Source organism: Halichoeres trimaculatus, unplaced genomic scaffold (genome assembly GCF_033239565.1).
Source record: "Halichoeres trimaculatus isolate MK-OKI-2021-1 unplaced genomic scaffold, fHalTri1.1 fHalTri1_scaffold_15, whole genome shotgun sequence".
Taxonomy (NCBI): Eukaryota; Metazoa; Chordata; class Actinopteri; order Labriformes; family Labridae; genus Halichoeres; species Halichoeres trimaculatus.
The window spans coordinates 4,257,965-4,271,776 of NW_027437193.1; the positions used below are offsets into that span (position 1 = coordinate 4,257,965).

Here is a 13,812-nt window from a genome sequence, read left to right on the forward strand (position 1 = left end):
GGAAAAATGGCTCTTATCAAAGTAAAGTTTGCAGACCCCTGCTCTAAATGCCGGACTGAGTCCTCCAGTTTGGTTCCATGAGTGATGCTCCACTTGATGCTGCTCAGACCTCTTTCGGAGCGCAGGGGGCGGGTTCTCAGACAACTTTCCCGACTTGTGATTTGATGAACGGAGGATTTTCCAGTGTCAGTATCTCCCAGTCGGTTCAGGTTCAGCGTCCCGGCGTTTGTCCAGCCTCCTGACGGTGCGCAACTCTCAGGGAACAGAGTGCTTAGCGCTTTTTTATGAAAGCCCTTTACCATCAGTCTGAGAGCTGGGCTTGAAGGGGGAGCGGATCTGAAGGGCCCAGTCTGGCTGTGAAAGGCATCTTTAGACTGTCACACATGGCGCTGTAAATTAAGCACATCTTGTGGATTGTGGAAGGGACCGAATTTCGCTCAAAGTCGCCCGTTTACTGTTCAGCTGCGGGCGCTCATCATGGAGATGCAAAGGTGGAGCACCAGGTGGAAAACGAAAAGGTGGCTATGGGATTCAACGCTTACGGCTGTGGTCACGTTAATTTTAATTCTCCAAGCTGCCCATGTCAGAGCAGGTAAGAAGCTGCACTTTGATATACTTCACTGTAACGGTGCCAACTCGGTGCTCGGGAGCGTTTAGAGACTGGCTGACAGCCCGTGAGTGGTGGTGGGCTTTTGGGGTAACCAGAGACTGGCTTTCAACTTTAATTTAACAAACTGCCAGGTCACCAAAAGTCCATTTAAACCTTTACTGGATGCAAGACACCCTATCTACTTTTCCCAAACTAAAGAAGATGCTCTCTTTTGAATTCTCGGGGGAATTTCTTCACTATGCGTCCTCAACTTATTACACCTGCACTGAAATGTAAAATGAGTGCTGTAGCCGTAACTTTCTTGATGTCTTTGAAGTTGAACCACAATCACTGCCTCTAGAAAGTTGGCTCATCTGTCTTAACTTGGCTAATTTCCAGCTGGATTGATGTGATTTACCGTCCATTGTTGGAAGGAATGGAGATGCCAATCTCTCTTAAATTCCTCGAGCGTCTAAAGTAGGCGAAGTCTGCCATCCAGGTGTGGTCAGCGAGAAGAGGCTGACTGCTGATTCCCTCTGACACAAATACCCGTTGCGGTGTGCGTAAAAAGTTTGCGTAATGATGGAGCTAAGAAGCGGAGTCCTGTAATTAAACTCAAGTGAAACTAATGTTAAAACAAAAGAAAAATCGCTCCTGATGTTTATATTCTGCTTCAGCGCTTGGCAGGATGATTGGAAAAGTTTCACGTTTTACGCATAACTTTTACGCACGACAGCTGGCGGCGTCACTTGAAAGCCACAGTCAGTATGGTACTCTTTTTTTTCCCAAACACAAAAGAGGAGAGCCAATTAGTGGAGTTTAAGCCATAAAAAGCTCAAATTGCTGCGATAATTTATCATTTTCTAATTTGGATCAGCTGCAGTTCACAGAGAGACGTTTTACGCACAGAAGTTTGGATATAGATATTGCGAGATTTTGAAAAGGAAGAAAAAAAAAAAACACTGGGCACAACACTGTGGAATTCTGGGAGTGAAATTCATACTCTGGCCTGAAGGATCACCATCTTTCCACATTATCCGGGCTCCCACTGAGTCCAAGAAGGGGCGTTGATGGAAAAAGGGGAAAAAAAAAATCTGGAGTATTTTCTTTCCTTTGGAGCGACAGATGTGGGTCACATTAACTTCTATTATATTTACTTTTTCTCTGAAGGCACCGCTGGAAAAACTTTATCTGAAAAAACAGATGTGTGTTTTTTAAATATTTGTACTCCTGACATCAGATGAGTTATTTGGCGTCCTTTCACCTGATTCTTTAACTAATTCTTGATTTAATACCTCTCTTTAAAAATGTGGATCGATGAAAATACCAAAGTTGGTAATTAGTATAACATATTGCATCCTGTCCAGACATTTCCTGTCTTAAGCCCCTCCCCCTTTCTGATCCATCACCATCCTTTTGTTTTTACTGTAAATCTTCTGGAGCATGAAGAAAATCATCCACAGCAGAGGGTAAACTGCAGAAAATGAAGAGACCATGAAAGCAAATACCACAGTGGCACGTCTTGCCCGTTCCCCATCTTTCCTCACTCTGACTGATACTTAAGCTAACCATAATTGCATGATATGCTAGCAAACATTTACAGGCTTTCCAGTGTACTATAATTGTTGCCTGTGCTGCCAGCTCTCAGTAGATGGCAGTGACACAGAAAAGAAGCTGCAGCACGACCGCGGGGCCACAGAGACATGAAGTCAGAATGTCACGGGCTTAAACGATAATCACGGAGTCAAAACTTTGACATCAGAATAAACGTCTGAGAGGAGAAGGAGTGGAGTGGTTTTTGACTCCAGTGGAGGGTGGTGTTTAAACGAGTGAGGGTCTTGTTAGTGAAAGTGCTTTAATGATTTTAACAGAGGCTCCTCCTGTCACTGCACGCTCTGCCGCCTCAGGGGAAATCACACTCCTGTGTCATGTTAGGAGCTTGTTCACGGCGCAGATAGTAGATGACAAGCAGTTGGAAAGATGTGTCATTAAAAAATCAGAGACTCTGGCAAATTATCCCTCAGACAAGACTCTGACTAGACTGAAGCTGCACCTCTACTTTGTGGGTTTCATCCTTATCATTAAGAATATGGTTTATTTCTTTAAGGTAAAAGCAGAGGAGTCGTTTTTCTCCTCTTTTTCAGGCGTGCTGGCTCAGACTCCTGTGAGGCTGCAAAAGCTTTTAAAAAAGCCATGCCTATTCATTTGGGGGCTTTAATGGGTTTGGGATATTGCCTGTTTTTCAGGGCTTCTGTGAAACCCAGGCTGAGGAGTCGGGGTGTGGGTGGGAGAAGAGGAGAAGGGGAGAAGGGGAGAGGAGGAGGGGGTTCCTGGCCAATTCAGCACATCTGGAATATATGAGGCCTAGAGGTATGCAGTAATGCAGAAAGGCATTCTGAAACTCACAAAGAGACCTTTAGTCCAAGCTTTCTATTTTTTTTCTTCTTCTTTTTCTTTTTAAGAACCGGTAGCTCTCAACTTTGGGACAATATTCAGAAGAGCCGCAGACTATTTTCTTTTTTATGAGGCATTTGGTGCGAGGTTTAGAACTTGGCGTTCAGATTTCAGTCAGAAGTCAGTCTGGTATTCGTCAAGAAAAAAATAAAAAATAAAACGCCTGTCTGTTAAATTCTCCCAGTGCAGTTTGCGCAACCTTTGAACAAGTTAAAGTCAAAACCTGTGGCATCCTATGATCTGGGTCAGACATCAGCTAAACAGCTCCAGCCCGTCCTATCACTGATCTGCAGAACTTCAAATGAGCTAAAACTGGATCCAAGCGAGCAGGTTGGACCTGGCGCTCAGGCGGTTATTTTTCTGGCCACAGGAGACGCCGCCACAGGGATGGGGCCTTCTCAGTTTTGTCTCGTGTGTGTGTGTTTTACTTTTGGGGGTTAAAGGGAGTGGTGCCCGGGCTGTAATGGGTTCAGCATGTGGACTCGTAGCCCCACCCATCAGACCCCCTCTTGGTCACTGACAGAGCAGCGGAAGTGCACAATCAGCACTTCCTGGCTTCACGTGCTGCATGACTTAAAGAGGCGGAAAATGTCAACAGACTTTATTTTGATTCTGAAACTCTGTCAGCTTTTATTTTGGTTGTTAAAGGACATGAATGTGCAAAGAATACACACATGGTGCCATCATTAGTGGAAAAAAGAGTCATAAAAGTCTGTTCTTTCACGTAATATTCCTTTAATAACACCCTGGGTGTGTTGTTTTAGTCCATCCATGTTTCCTTACCAAACTTTCCCCCCGCTTCACGCAATTTTATGGAGTTTTATACAGCAGCGGAGGATTTCCTGCAGCGTGAACTTAAAAGAAAAGCCTCCGTCTGATCCTCTCACATCATTTTCCCACAAAGTCTTTCTACTCGCTATCAAACACACGGATCAAGCCGTGTGTGTGATTTCAAATTAAGCTCCCATTCCACGAAGACCGTATCTTCACAGCTGACCGTTCAGACTCTGTTTATCATCCCCGGCTCTTTGAAGAGGACACATCCTGCCTCTCTCGAATCAAGTTTGAGCCGCTTTGGTTTGGAGTGGAAATTTCACAGCTAATGATTCGACCGTCTTCACTTCGTCTTTTGCTAAAAAATGTTCCTAGCTGTTTTTTTTGTGGATCTGCTTTGTCGCCGGGCCAACACATACTGCTGTGTCCTGACTTCTTTGTTTGCTCTGCAGTTTATTTACAGTACTGAGATGTTATTACAAGTGGTTAATCATTGATTTACACAGCAGAGTGTTTCATCTTTAATTTTTCGGAGCGTCTGCCAGCTTAAAATCAGCGATTCAAACACAGAGTTTAATCAAGCCAACCCTCACCCACATGGATAAGAAGCTGTTCATCATGATGGAGAAACATCACATTGTTCCTCTCACAAACTTTATTCCATGAGCTATAAAACACTCTCTGTTCAGGATTTTGCTGCAGCAGCGTTTTTAAGCCTGGTTGATTATGTATTAGTATGGACAGCACGCCTCCTCCTCCTCCTGGAGAGCTGAAGCCAAGATGCTTCCTTAATGGCTGACATATTGTGCTGGTGGAGCCAAAGCATGCATGGAGGCAATCTGGCTGGTGGAGCCACAGGACTGACGTCACGCGGCTTCTGCTGACCAAAACACACTTTTAACTCATCAACCAAACACCACAGATTCCTCAGATCCTTTCTCTTCCAGCGCAAACTGATTCTTCAGTTGGTTTTAAGCTGACACTCTTGATTTGGGAAAGTTGAACAATTCTAGTGCCTGTGGATGTTACCTTGCTCTGGCTCTTCTTTAGTTGATGAACCTGGTTAAGAACACTGCAGAGGCCCACATTTATCGAAGACCTGTTAATAAAAAAACTTTTCCATCCAAAAAAACTGATTATAACTAAATTTTCTGGACAATAACCACTTGCTCATGAAGCAGAATAAGAACAAACAAGAACAGACAGACCTGTGTGCCTATCTGGTCACAATTTCCAGGGTTAAAACAAATGTCATTGTTTATAAATATTATTTTTTTCCCAAACCAAAACTACTTTATGCTTATTAAGGAGTTCTTAGCAGAAAAGACATTTTACAGGGAGTACACCACTTTAAAAAGTTTGAGAACCACTGCCTTAAAATACAAGAACTTCGCCCCAGTGACATCACGCATCTGTTTCTGATATGAAGTTTTGGAGCCTGTCGTCAATGGAAGCCCTATTAGAAATCCTAAGAGCTGTGACTCTGCTGAGTTCCTGAACAGTCTGTGCTGATAGAGAAATAAACTATTTTTTAATCCTGCTGTAGAAGTCAGATCTTTTCACTTGTTGTTTACACGTTTTCTGCACTTCCGCATCAACTTACTTTCTCGAAACTGAAGCTTGCTGCTTGGGTAGAACCATAGACTGTGTAAGATATGGACATGTCCTCTGCTATGCCACCCGTCTGTTCCTGATTGGGTGAACTCATGATCTTAATACCTCCCAAACAGCTGAGTTAGAAAATCTATCACTCCTGTACAGCATGTGCTGTTGGAGAAAGGAGCATTTCAGACCCAAGCTGTAAATATGTTGTCCCAAAAGTCAGCTTCTTTATTTTTTTGGCTTGGTGTGCACATTGTTTCCAGCCCTTCTGCAGCCAGCCTCAAGTGGATACTCAATGAATTGCGGCTTTCAGTAATTTTGCATAAGCTCCAGTTTTATTCTTAACCGGAAGTTGTCCCTTGGGCAAAACCCATTGCATTTTTTAATAGTCATTTTTCTTCTATTTTACCTTCTATTTGATGAAATGTTGGCTATACTGTTCCATAATATGACATTCTTCTTTTGGTCATGCAGTTAACGCTCTGTTCAGAGATGTTTGATACAAGTTTTTTTCAGACCGATACTAGTATGAGTACTCCTTCTTGAATACTCACCGATACCAAGTACAGATACTACCGTTACTTTTAAAACATGAAATCTAAATTAACAGCGACAGATAACTTTGAACAAAGACAGCACAGTCACTATGCAATGAAGCCCAAAATAAATTTAAAAAAAAACTCTCTCTGAGTTTAAGATTTTGTATTAAATAAATCATCATCAAAGTGTAAAATAAAACTAACAACTTTCAGAATTTGATTATTTTCAAAATAAACTGAAGTGCAGTGTTCATTCATGTTGTCTCAACAGTATCAGACCCATATTTGTCGTGGTGTTAAACTGCAGCAATGTAGCACCAACTACTGGCAAGGAGGACTTACTTGATGCAAGATTTTTTTGCCTTGAGTATCGGCTGTTGTATCTGCAGCCTCCAGAAGTATTCGATTGCCCATAGCTCCCTCATCCCTACTTAAAAAGGGCTTCTTCTTCTTCTTTTTCTTCTTCTTCTTCTTCTTCTTCTTCTTCTTCCAGATTTTTTATTCTTTAAAAAGGCAAAAAAGAAGTGGAATACAGTGGATCACTTGTTTCCATCTAGCCCTGTCTTCTAGTGTGGTTTTCCCTTTTTCTCCTGCCTGGACGCATCTTTCCGCCCATATCTCCTCTAACCGGGGATGATCCTCTGATGTGCTCATTTTTAATCCTATCCAAAGAAAATCTTGACCTCGTCAAATCTGCCCCTTGCTTTTTGGTTAGCTCTATCGTCTCTGAGCCGTAACGTTAGCTTATATTCCCTGTCGCTTGTATATTGCTGTTGTCTTGCTGTGGTGTTCCCATTTGGTTACCACTTGAACACAAAGTCTTTTCTTTATTCGACTTAATGAGAAAACTTTACAGTCTCATAACTTGATGACTTCCATTGGATGGCAGCATGAAGGTGGTAAATCTGTTTGTGGAGAGTATTTGGAACTTATCACAAAAACTAATCATTACCGATTTCATATCTGCATCTACTGTTTGTTCTTTACAGTGCCCAACGTTTACGGATACCTAACATTTATTGCCTCCTCTTAGTTAAGGTTGTAAAGTAATTGTGCTGCCTTCAGCAGACATACCATACATTAAATCATGACCCACTCTGTGCTGTACGTCAACACTCGTCTTTATAGCTAGCATCAGAACAGAGCTTATTAGGCTTCCTGAAGTCGTCATAATGACTGTAACTGATGGTGTGCAGCAGGGAGTGAGACTGATAATGGTTAAGGAAAGGAAAGAAAAGAAAGGATACAGAGAAAAGTCCAGGTCCATTGATAGAAAAGAGTTCAGTGGTGTTAAGATTCTTGTGAAAGCGCCCCCCGCTGCGCTCTCCTTCTCCCACTGAGCCCGCCATCAGCGGCGATGAGTTTTATCCTCCCGTGCACGCTGTGGCTTTTGGCTGCAGGGCTAACAGAGCAGGAGGGGAGGGGAGGGAGGGAGGGGGCTAATGATGTCTGCTGAATGGTTGCTAACATTTTTACTGCTCCTCTGCCAAGCTAGCTCATAAACCAACAACTGCTCCAGCTGACAGATTTGGCCAACAGTCCCCGCTGGGGCAAAGGGGGGTAATGGGTGCAAATGTTGACTTATCATCAAAATGCCAGATCCTATTGGAGTAAGTGGTAGCCTCTGAAATGTGCTTACAGTGCACAGAGCAAGAGCTGAGTTTCCAAAGAGTTAGAATTGTAATGTAAGATTTTACTGTAAAAACACAAACCATCTAGTTTCTTTCTTTTTTTTTAAGGAAGGTTCTTTTTTCCTATTTTATACACCTGAACATGAAGGCAACACAGATCTGGAGCCACGTTTTTCACACCAACCATTTGTTGCTTTCACCACACATGGTGTGTTTTTATGAGTCTTGATCACGAGTTGGAGACTCTCACAAACACACAGGAAGCTACATGTGTCTACCATGGGAGGGGTTCATGTGGGCATGTACGACTTTAGATCCTGAGTCACCTCCTTATCCCAGACCAGGATTGAGAATAAAGATATTTCAGTTTCAATTAAATGGGGCGCTCTGATTTCTGAGAATCCTTTCTTCTGTAATGTAACCTATTGTAATGTAAAAGTTGTATTTCTCATTGAGTCTCTTTCTCTTTGTCTCCTCAGCTGAGCCGGTGGACGTACTGAAGGCGCTAGACTTCCAGAGTTCTCCTGAAGGAGTAAAAAAGATACCCGGCTTCTGCCCGGTCCGAAGAGGATCCAAACCCGACGTAGCTTACAGAGTGGGAAAACAGGCTCAGATCAGCGCTCCAACCAAACAGCTCTTCCCAGGTGACTTCACTTTTTCTTTATCTATCACTATCCATATCAAAACCCTCAGGGTCAAAAGGAAAACACAGGAAAGAAGGAAAGAAATAGTTTGATTTATACTGTTTAAAATGATTTTTTAGAACAACAAAGTTTGAAGAAGAGATTATTGGAAACAGATTTAGGTCGTTCCAGAGTTTAGGGACCTGACACAAGGGCGACCTGGACACCAAGACCTTTTCAAAGTCTGACACCAAGAAGGAGGAGGAGACTCATCTATATTGTGGAGAACTTTCTGATTCTAAAACCTGAAAACCTTTGATTGAGAGAAGGTGCTTTAGAAGCTACTCAGTAACGATAGACGTTGGGGTCTGGCTTGTCTGATGGTCATGTCTGACCCATGTATTTGAAAAACAAGAACTTAAAGCTTTTGGTTTTCAATCAGGCTAAAAAAAAACAATCAACAAACTGATCTTGGAAGGTGTGCAGGCTCTTCAGGAATAAGAAGTCAAAAATATACAGAGGGGTCTGATCATATAGAGGTTAAACAGTCATGATACAAATATAACAATATCACTTTGGGAATAGACAGGAAACCAGTGTAAAGAGGATAGTTATGTTAAGACCAGTGAAGAAAAGCCAGACAAACCTGAATGAAGAGCATTACAGATTGTTTGACTGTAGTAAAGAAGAACACGAGAGACATTAGGGGAGGTAGAATTTCTTTATTCACATCTTTGAGGTCAAATCTGAAAACACTTTTTTCTGACATCTGAAATTAGAGGGGCTGTGAGGAGTTCAAAAGTGATCTTGGAAAAATCTCCAATCATAATCCACACTTTAAAATGAGATTAGTGCCAATAAAACTACTTTGTAGCTGCTTTGTAGCTCCATGTTCGGGTTGAGAACGACCTGATCGATTTACAGCACCTCTAGGTCTCTATGACACGCCAGCTGATGAAGTTTAGTAAAGACAAGAGAGAGCTGTGTTTTTCTCTGCTGAAAACGATTTCTGTGATTAATTTTGTAGTGATGGTGGACACTTTAGCCTAACTGTCAGACAGAAAAAGGACAGAAGAGCAGAAGAAAGAGAAACAGGAGAGAGATAGAGCACGAGCTAAAGGCTAAAAGGGCTAATCTGTTTATGCCAATGTTGACTCCAACCCACAGTCAGCAGTTATTCTGCAGTGGTCTGTTCAAACTTGAGAGTCTATCAATAAAATGAAGAGTGAGGTTACGTCAGCTCTGATTGGTAGATGATTAGCAGGACATAACCAGGATTCACTTATGTTGCAGACATGTCTTAGCGTACTGGGCTGCCAGTATGGACGGCTACTAAACTACGGTACAAACTGACAGTTAGCTTGTTGTCACGTATCAAATGGCAGCGCTATGTAACTGTACTGATAAATACTTTACCTTGGCGCATTGTTTCTGGTAAAAAGTTGACTTGTACAAAGAAAATTTGTTCCAAAGACTCCGAGCCAGAAGGTGGCAAGGCAGTCCAATGAAAACAGATCCTCTTCATAGCAACTTTAAACAGCTATTTCATCAAACCACTGGATCTTGTTGGAAAATAGTTCTTGATATTGGTGAGTATGATCATTATAGCCATGCTTGCAACTCTATAAGGCTGCACTTCAGTACAGGAGGGCTTCAAGCACAGTGCTAGGACTGGCATACAAACATGCTTAACATGTTCATTTTGATGCAATGAAGGTACATAGTTTAAAACTTCCAAAACAAAGACTTTTTGTAAACTAGCTTGAAGTCTGTTGTGTTGAATCAAATATTTGCACAGTTTAATCCCCCCGTTTCATGTTTACATCCTCTAATTTCCTGGTTTTAAAAGTAAAAATGTGCTACATCCTGACCACAGACGGTGGACAATGACTGACGGATCAGCACTCCCATCCCTAAAGCAGAACATCTTTACAATGTCACGCCCACTCAAACAAATAATTGTTTGTTTAAAACTGAACCATTCATGTGCTACCTTGAACTACTTAAAGGCAGAATGGAAACATCTTAAAGGTTTTTCAAGTTCACAAAAAATATCAGAAAAGGCACTGCAATGAATCCCTTCACTGCAAACACCTGTCTGCTTAAATTCAGCGCAGACACTAAAAAAAAAAAAGACTTTCCACATGACGTGCATGTGCAGCCCGCAAGGAACGACAGTCACTCAGCACATGTTGTATGAAATATCACATAAACATGAGAGTCAAGTTAAAAGAGCAGGAGCAGATATTCCTTATTTGACAGTTTGGGAAAGTCCAAGTATCTGTGCTGACAGTCAGCGAGGGGAAGGTTTGGTTTGAAGGATCAGTCCAGGACGTTTGATTGCTGGCAGACTGCAGGGTTTAGATGATGGAGGGAGATCAGACTGAAGGTGCGTTCACTGACTCAGAGTGTGCTGCTCAGCTGTTTGTGGGTAATACAGTCATATTTGTTTTATTAGGGAGGAGTCTGCTCGGGAACACAAAAGCCTTTTTGCTGTGAAACCATCTGGTTTGCTTTGTTTTTACACTTACTGCTGCTTATCAGATAGTCTGCAGATTAAATGATAGAGGATTTACTGGGTTTACGTTTGATGAGAGCAGAATATGAACACTGAGTTTGATCACAGGGTTGTTTAATAGATGTACCAGTCTGTGCTGTTTTCACTTTGGTATGATTCCAAAAAATAAAGAAATAATTCACTAAAAACTCAGAAACTACACCAAAACCTTTGTGATTTTTGGCTCTAACTGCCAGCACACCTTTCCCTCTCAGTGACGGAAATTCAAAGACTATAATTAAACCTGAGAGGTGAGGTGTATGAGGTGTCAAAATGTCCTCAGTCAGAATAATTGGACTTTTATTTCATTAGGATTACTTATTTTGCCGCTGAACCGAGCTGTTACGGTTTGAAAACTATGACATTTGTTTGGGTATTTACAGCCTTGTAAAATGAAAGTCGCTAGATCAACACCCTCGAGTCCTTTCACAGGATGCCAAGGTCTCCTTCAGCTTCCTTTATAAAAACGGCTACAGGTCCAGTTGTCTAGACACTGAAGTTTAATGTGAGGAGAGGAAACTTTAAGAGCTTATAAAGCAAACGGTTTACTCACCACGATGGGACTGCTCTTTAATGAAATCACAAACAGATAGACGTGAGGAGAGATTAGATAAAAATGGGAAAGTGATACGAATCAAAGCGAGATTATTCTCAAGACTTTCCTTCTCATGGCTGCACAGCCTCAATGTTTGTAAGGAGTTATCTGAACGAAGGAGAAGCAATGACATAAAAAGTTTAAGAAGATCAAAGATCTCTGTGCTGAAAATGAATCCAATACAAGGATTTTATTTATCAATTATTCACCGGCTGATGCAGTTTAGAAGTAAGAGGAGAGAGAGAGAGCCTAACAGTCAGACAGAAAAAGGACAGAAGAGCAGAAGAAAGATAAACAGGCCTGAGCTAAAGGCTAAAAGGGCTAAACTGTAAACTGCTAAACCAGGATTCACTAACGATACACATGACAGACACGTCTCAGAGCACTGGGCTGTTAGTAAGGCTACAACTGGATGGCTACTAAACTACTGTACGAACTGACAGTTAGCTTGTTGTCCTGTTAGATTACAAATACATCATAGCACCAGGCTGCTAGTAGCGCTACATTTAGCTAGCTACTGACTTACAGTTCAAACTTACAACGTTACTTACGCTTGTTGTCGCACTTCAAACAACAACGCTTCATAACTGTTCTGATAAATACCTTACCTCATCACGTTGTATCCACTAATAAGTTGATTTGAATAAAGAAAATTTGTTCCAAAACAAACACGCCTGGTTCAAAGTTGCATTTCTATGACAGTGTGCGTGTGACTCCAGGCCAGAAGGTGGGGAGGCAGTCCAATTAAAACAGATCCCTGTTACAGGATCTTTGAATGGAAAAAAATAAAATTTAACAATTAATTTAAATAAATTGCATAAAAAAGAGAATAAACTAAAAATAGAAAAACCAAAAAATTGAAATAGAATAAAACTTGTTAAAAAAAAAAAAGAATTTAATACATAATATAAATTAATGGATATTTTGTATCATGCAGCATACATGTAAATATTTCATATTTAGCCAATGGAAAGCTAGCTAATGAAAAAAAAAAAAAAACAGGGAGTTTGGATTTTTTTTCATTTTCCAGAGTCAGAACCAAACATGGAGAGGCAGCAGTCAGCTTCTATACTCCAAATATCTGGAACAAACTGCCAGAAAATAACGGGTCTGCTGAAACACTGACCTCCTTTAAGTCCAGGCTGAAGACTCACCTTTTTACATCTGCTTTTCATTAGAGAATTTTAGAAATGAATCTTAATTACCTTTCTTTAAAAGAAAAAATTGAATTGCCTTTCTGGAATGTTCTATTTAAATAAACTTGCCTTGCCTTCAAGTAATCAGACAGTCTACCAACCTCTTAATCCAAAAATTAAGACCAAATTTAATTTTAATTTAATGTTTTGAAATTGAACTTATTTCCTTTGGAACTGCATTTTTCCTACTGGAAATTTAACTCTATATTACTCTTAATCAAAATACACAATTTAATTTCAGTTTGCATGATTCAGATTCAGTTTAACGGTTCATTGTAAGTTCGGTTTGGCGCAACCGTTATGTTATGTACATCTCTGAGACGTAGTAATGGAGCACAGACTGGCAGAAATCCTCTTCACATCTGTGAAAAACTATTAAACTGGCAGGTGTAGAAGACTTAATGTTCATGCCAGCCTGAACTAAAAATGATTTATAAATCTGAATCTGAATCATACAAACTGAAATTTAATTTTGTAATTTTATGTAAAAGGAATGTAGAGCTGAATTTTCAAGTAGGTTGAACACATGTTCAAAGCAAGAAATTCAGTTTCAAACATTAAATTTCATTTCAGATCATGGTTTTAAAATTCAATATAATCATTTAAATCCAATTTCTAGTGGCACAGATCTCAGCCCATAGATGTTCTTTTCCAAACCAAACAAATAAATGTGGTTTGACTTGTGGTTTAGTACAAGAATAAGCTAACGACTAGACAGTAGCAGCGTCATATTTACTGTAAGAGTGTGGTTTGTAGCCAGCAATCAACATCTTAGAAAGAATAAGTGGTTTTTCCCAAAATGTGAAAATTTTCCATGAGCTCCAAAGTAATAAATATTCTCTGCAGCATCCTCAGAAGCGAGGAAAGAGTTTTTTAATTAACATTGTTGTGGCTGTTCTGGGCAGACCCCATGTGAAGCTGAGCTCAGAGACAAAAATCTGAGCATTAGAGTAGATTTCATGAGTATCACTTGGTTTTTCCTAACGTGCCTGCTGCTGCTTTCACCTTCAGGGGGAGTTTTCCCAGAAGATTTCTCCATCCTGTTTACCATCAAGCCCAAGGCTGGCCTCCAGTCCTTCCTGCTGTCTGTGTACAACCAGCAAGGCATCCAGCAGCTCGGCGTGGAGGTGGGCCGCGCCCCCGTCTTCCTGTACGAGGACCAGCATGGCAAGCCGGCCCATGAGGAGTACCCCCTGTTCCGCTCCATCAACCTTGCTGACGGCAAGTAAGTGACTGACTGCCTCCCAGGAGG

The 13,812-nt window shown here is 41.1% G+C and overlaps 1 protein-coding gene across 1 annotated transcript in view; it reads left to right on the forward strand.

Moving 5' to 3' along the window:
* The first annotated feature begins 317 nt into the window (after positions 1-317).
* The window catches only part of col11a1b (collagen, type XI, alpha 1b), a 141,567-nt gene continuing 128,072 nt past the window's right edge, over positions 318-13,812 (forward strand). The window contains exons 1-3 of the mRNA XM_074689532.1: positions 318-592; positions 8,069-8,233; positions 13,572-13,785. Coding sequence (XP_074545633.1) covers positions 478-592; positions 8,069-8,233; positions 13,572-13,785 — 494 coding nt within the window. The 5' untranslated portion in view covers positions 318-477. The remainder of the gene's footprint in view (positions 593-8,068; positions 8,234-13,571; positions 13,786-13,812) is intronic.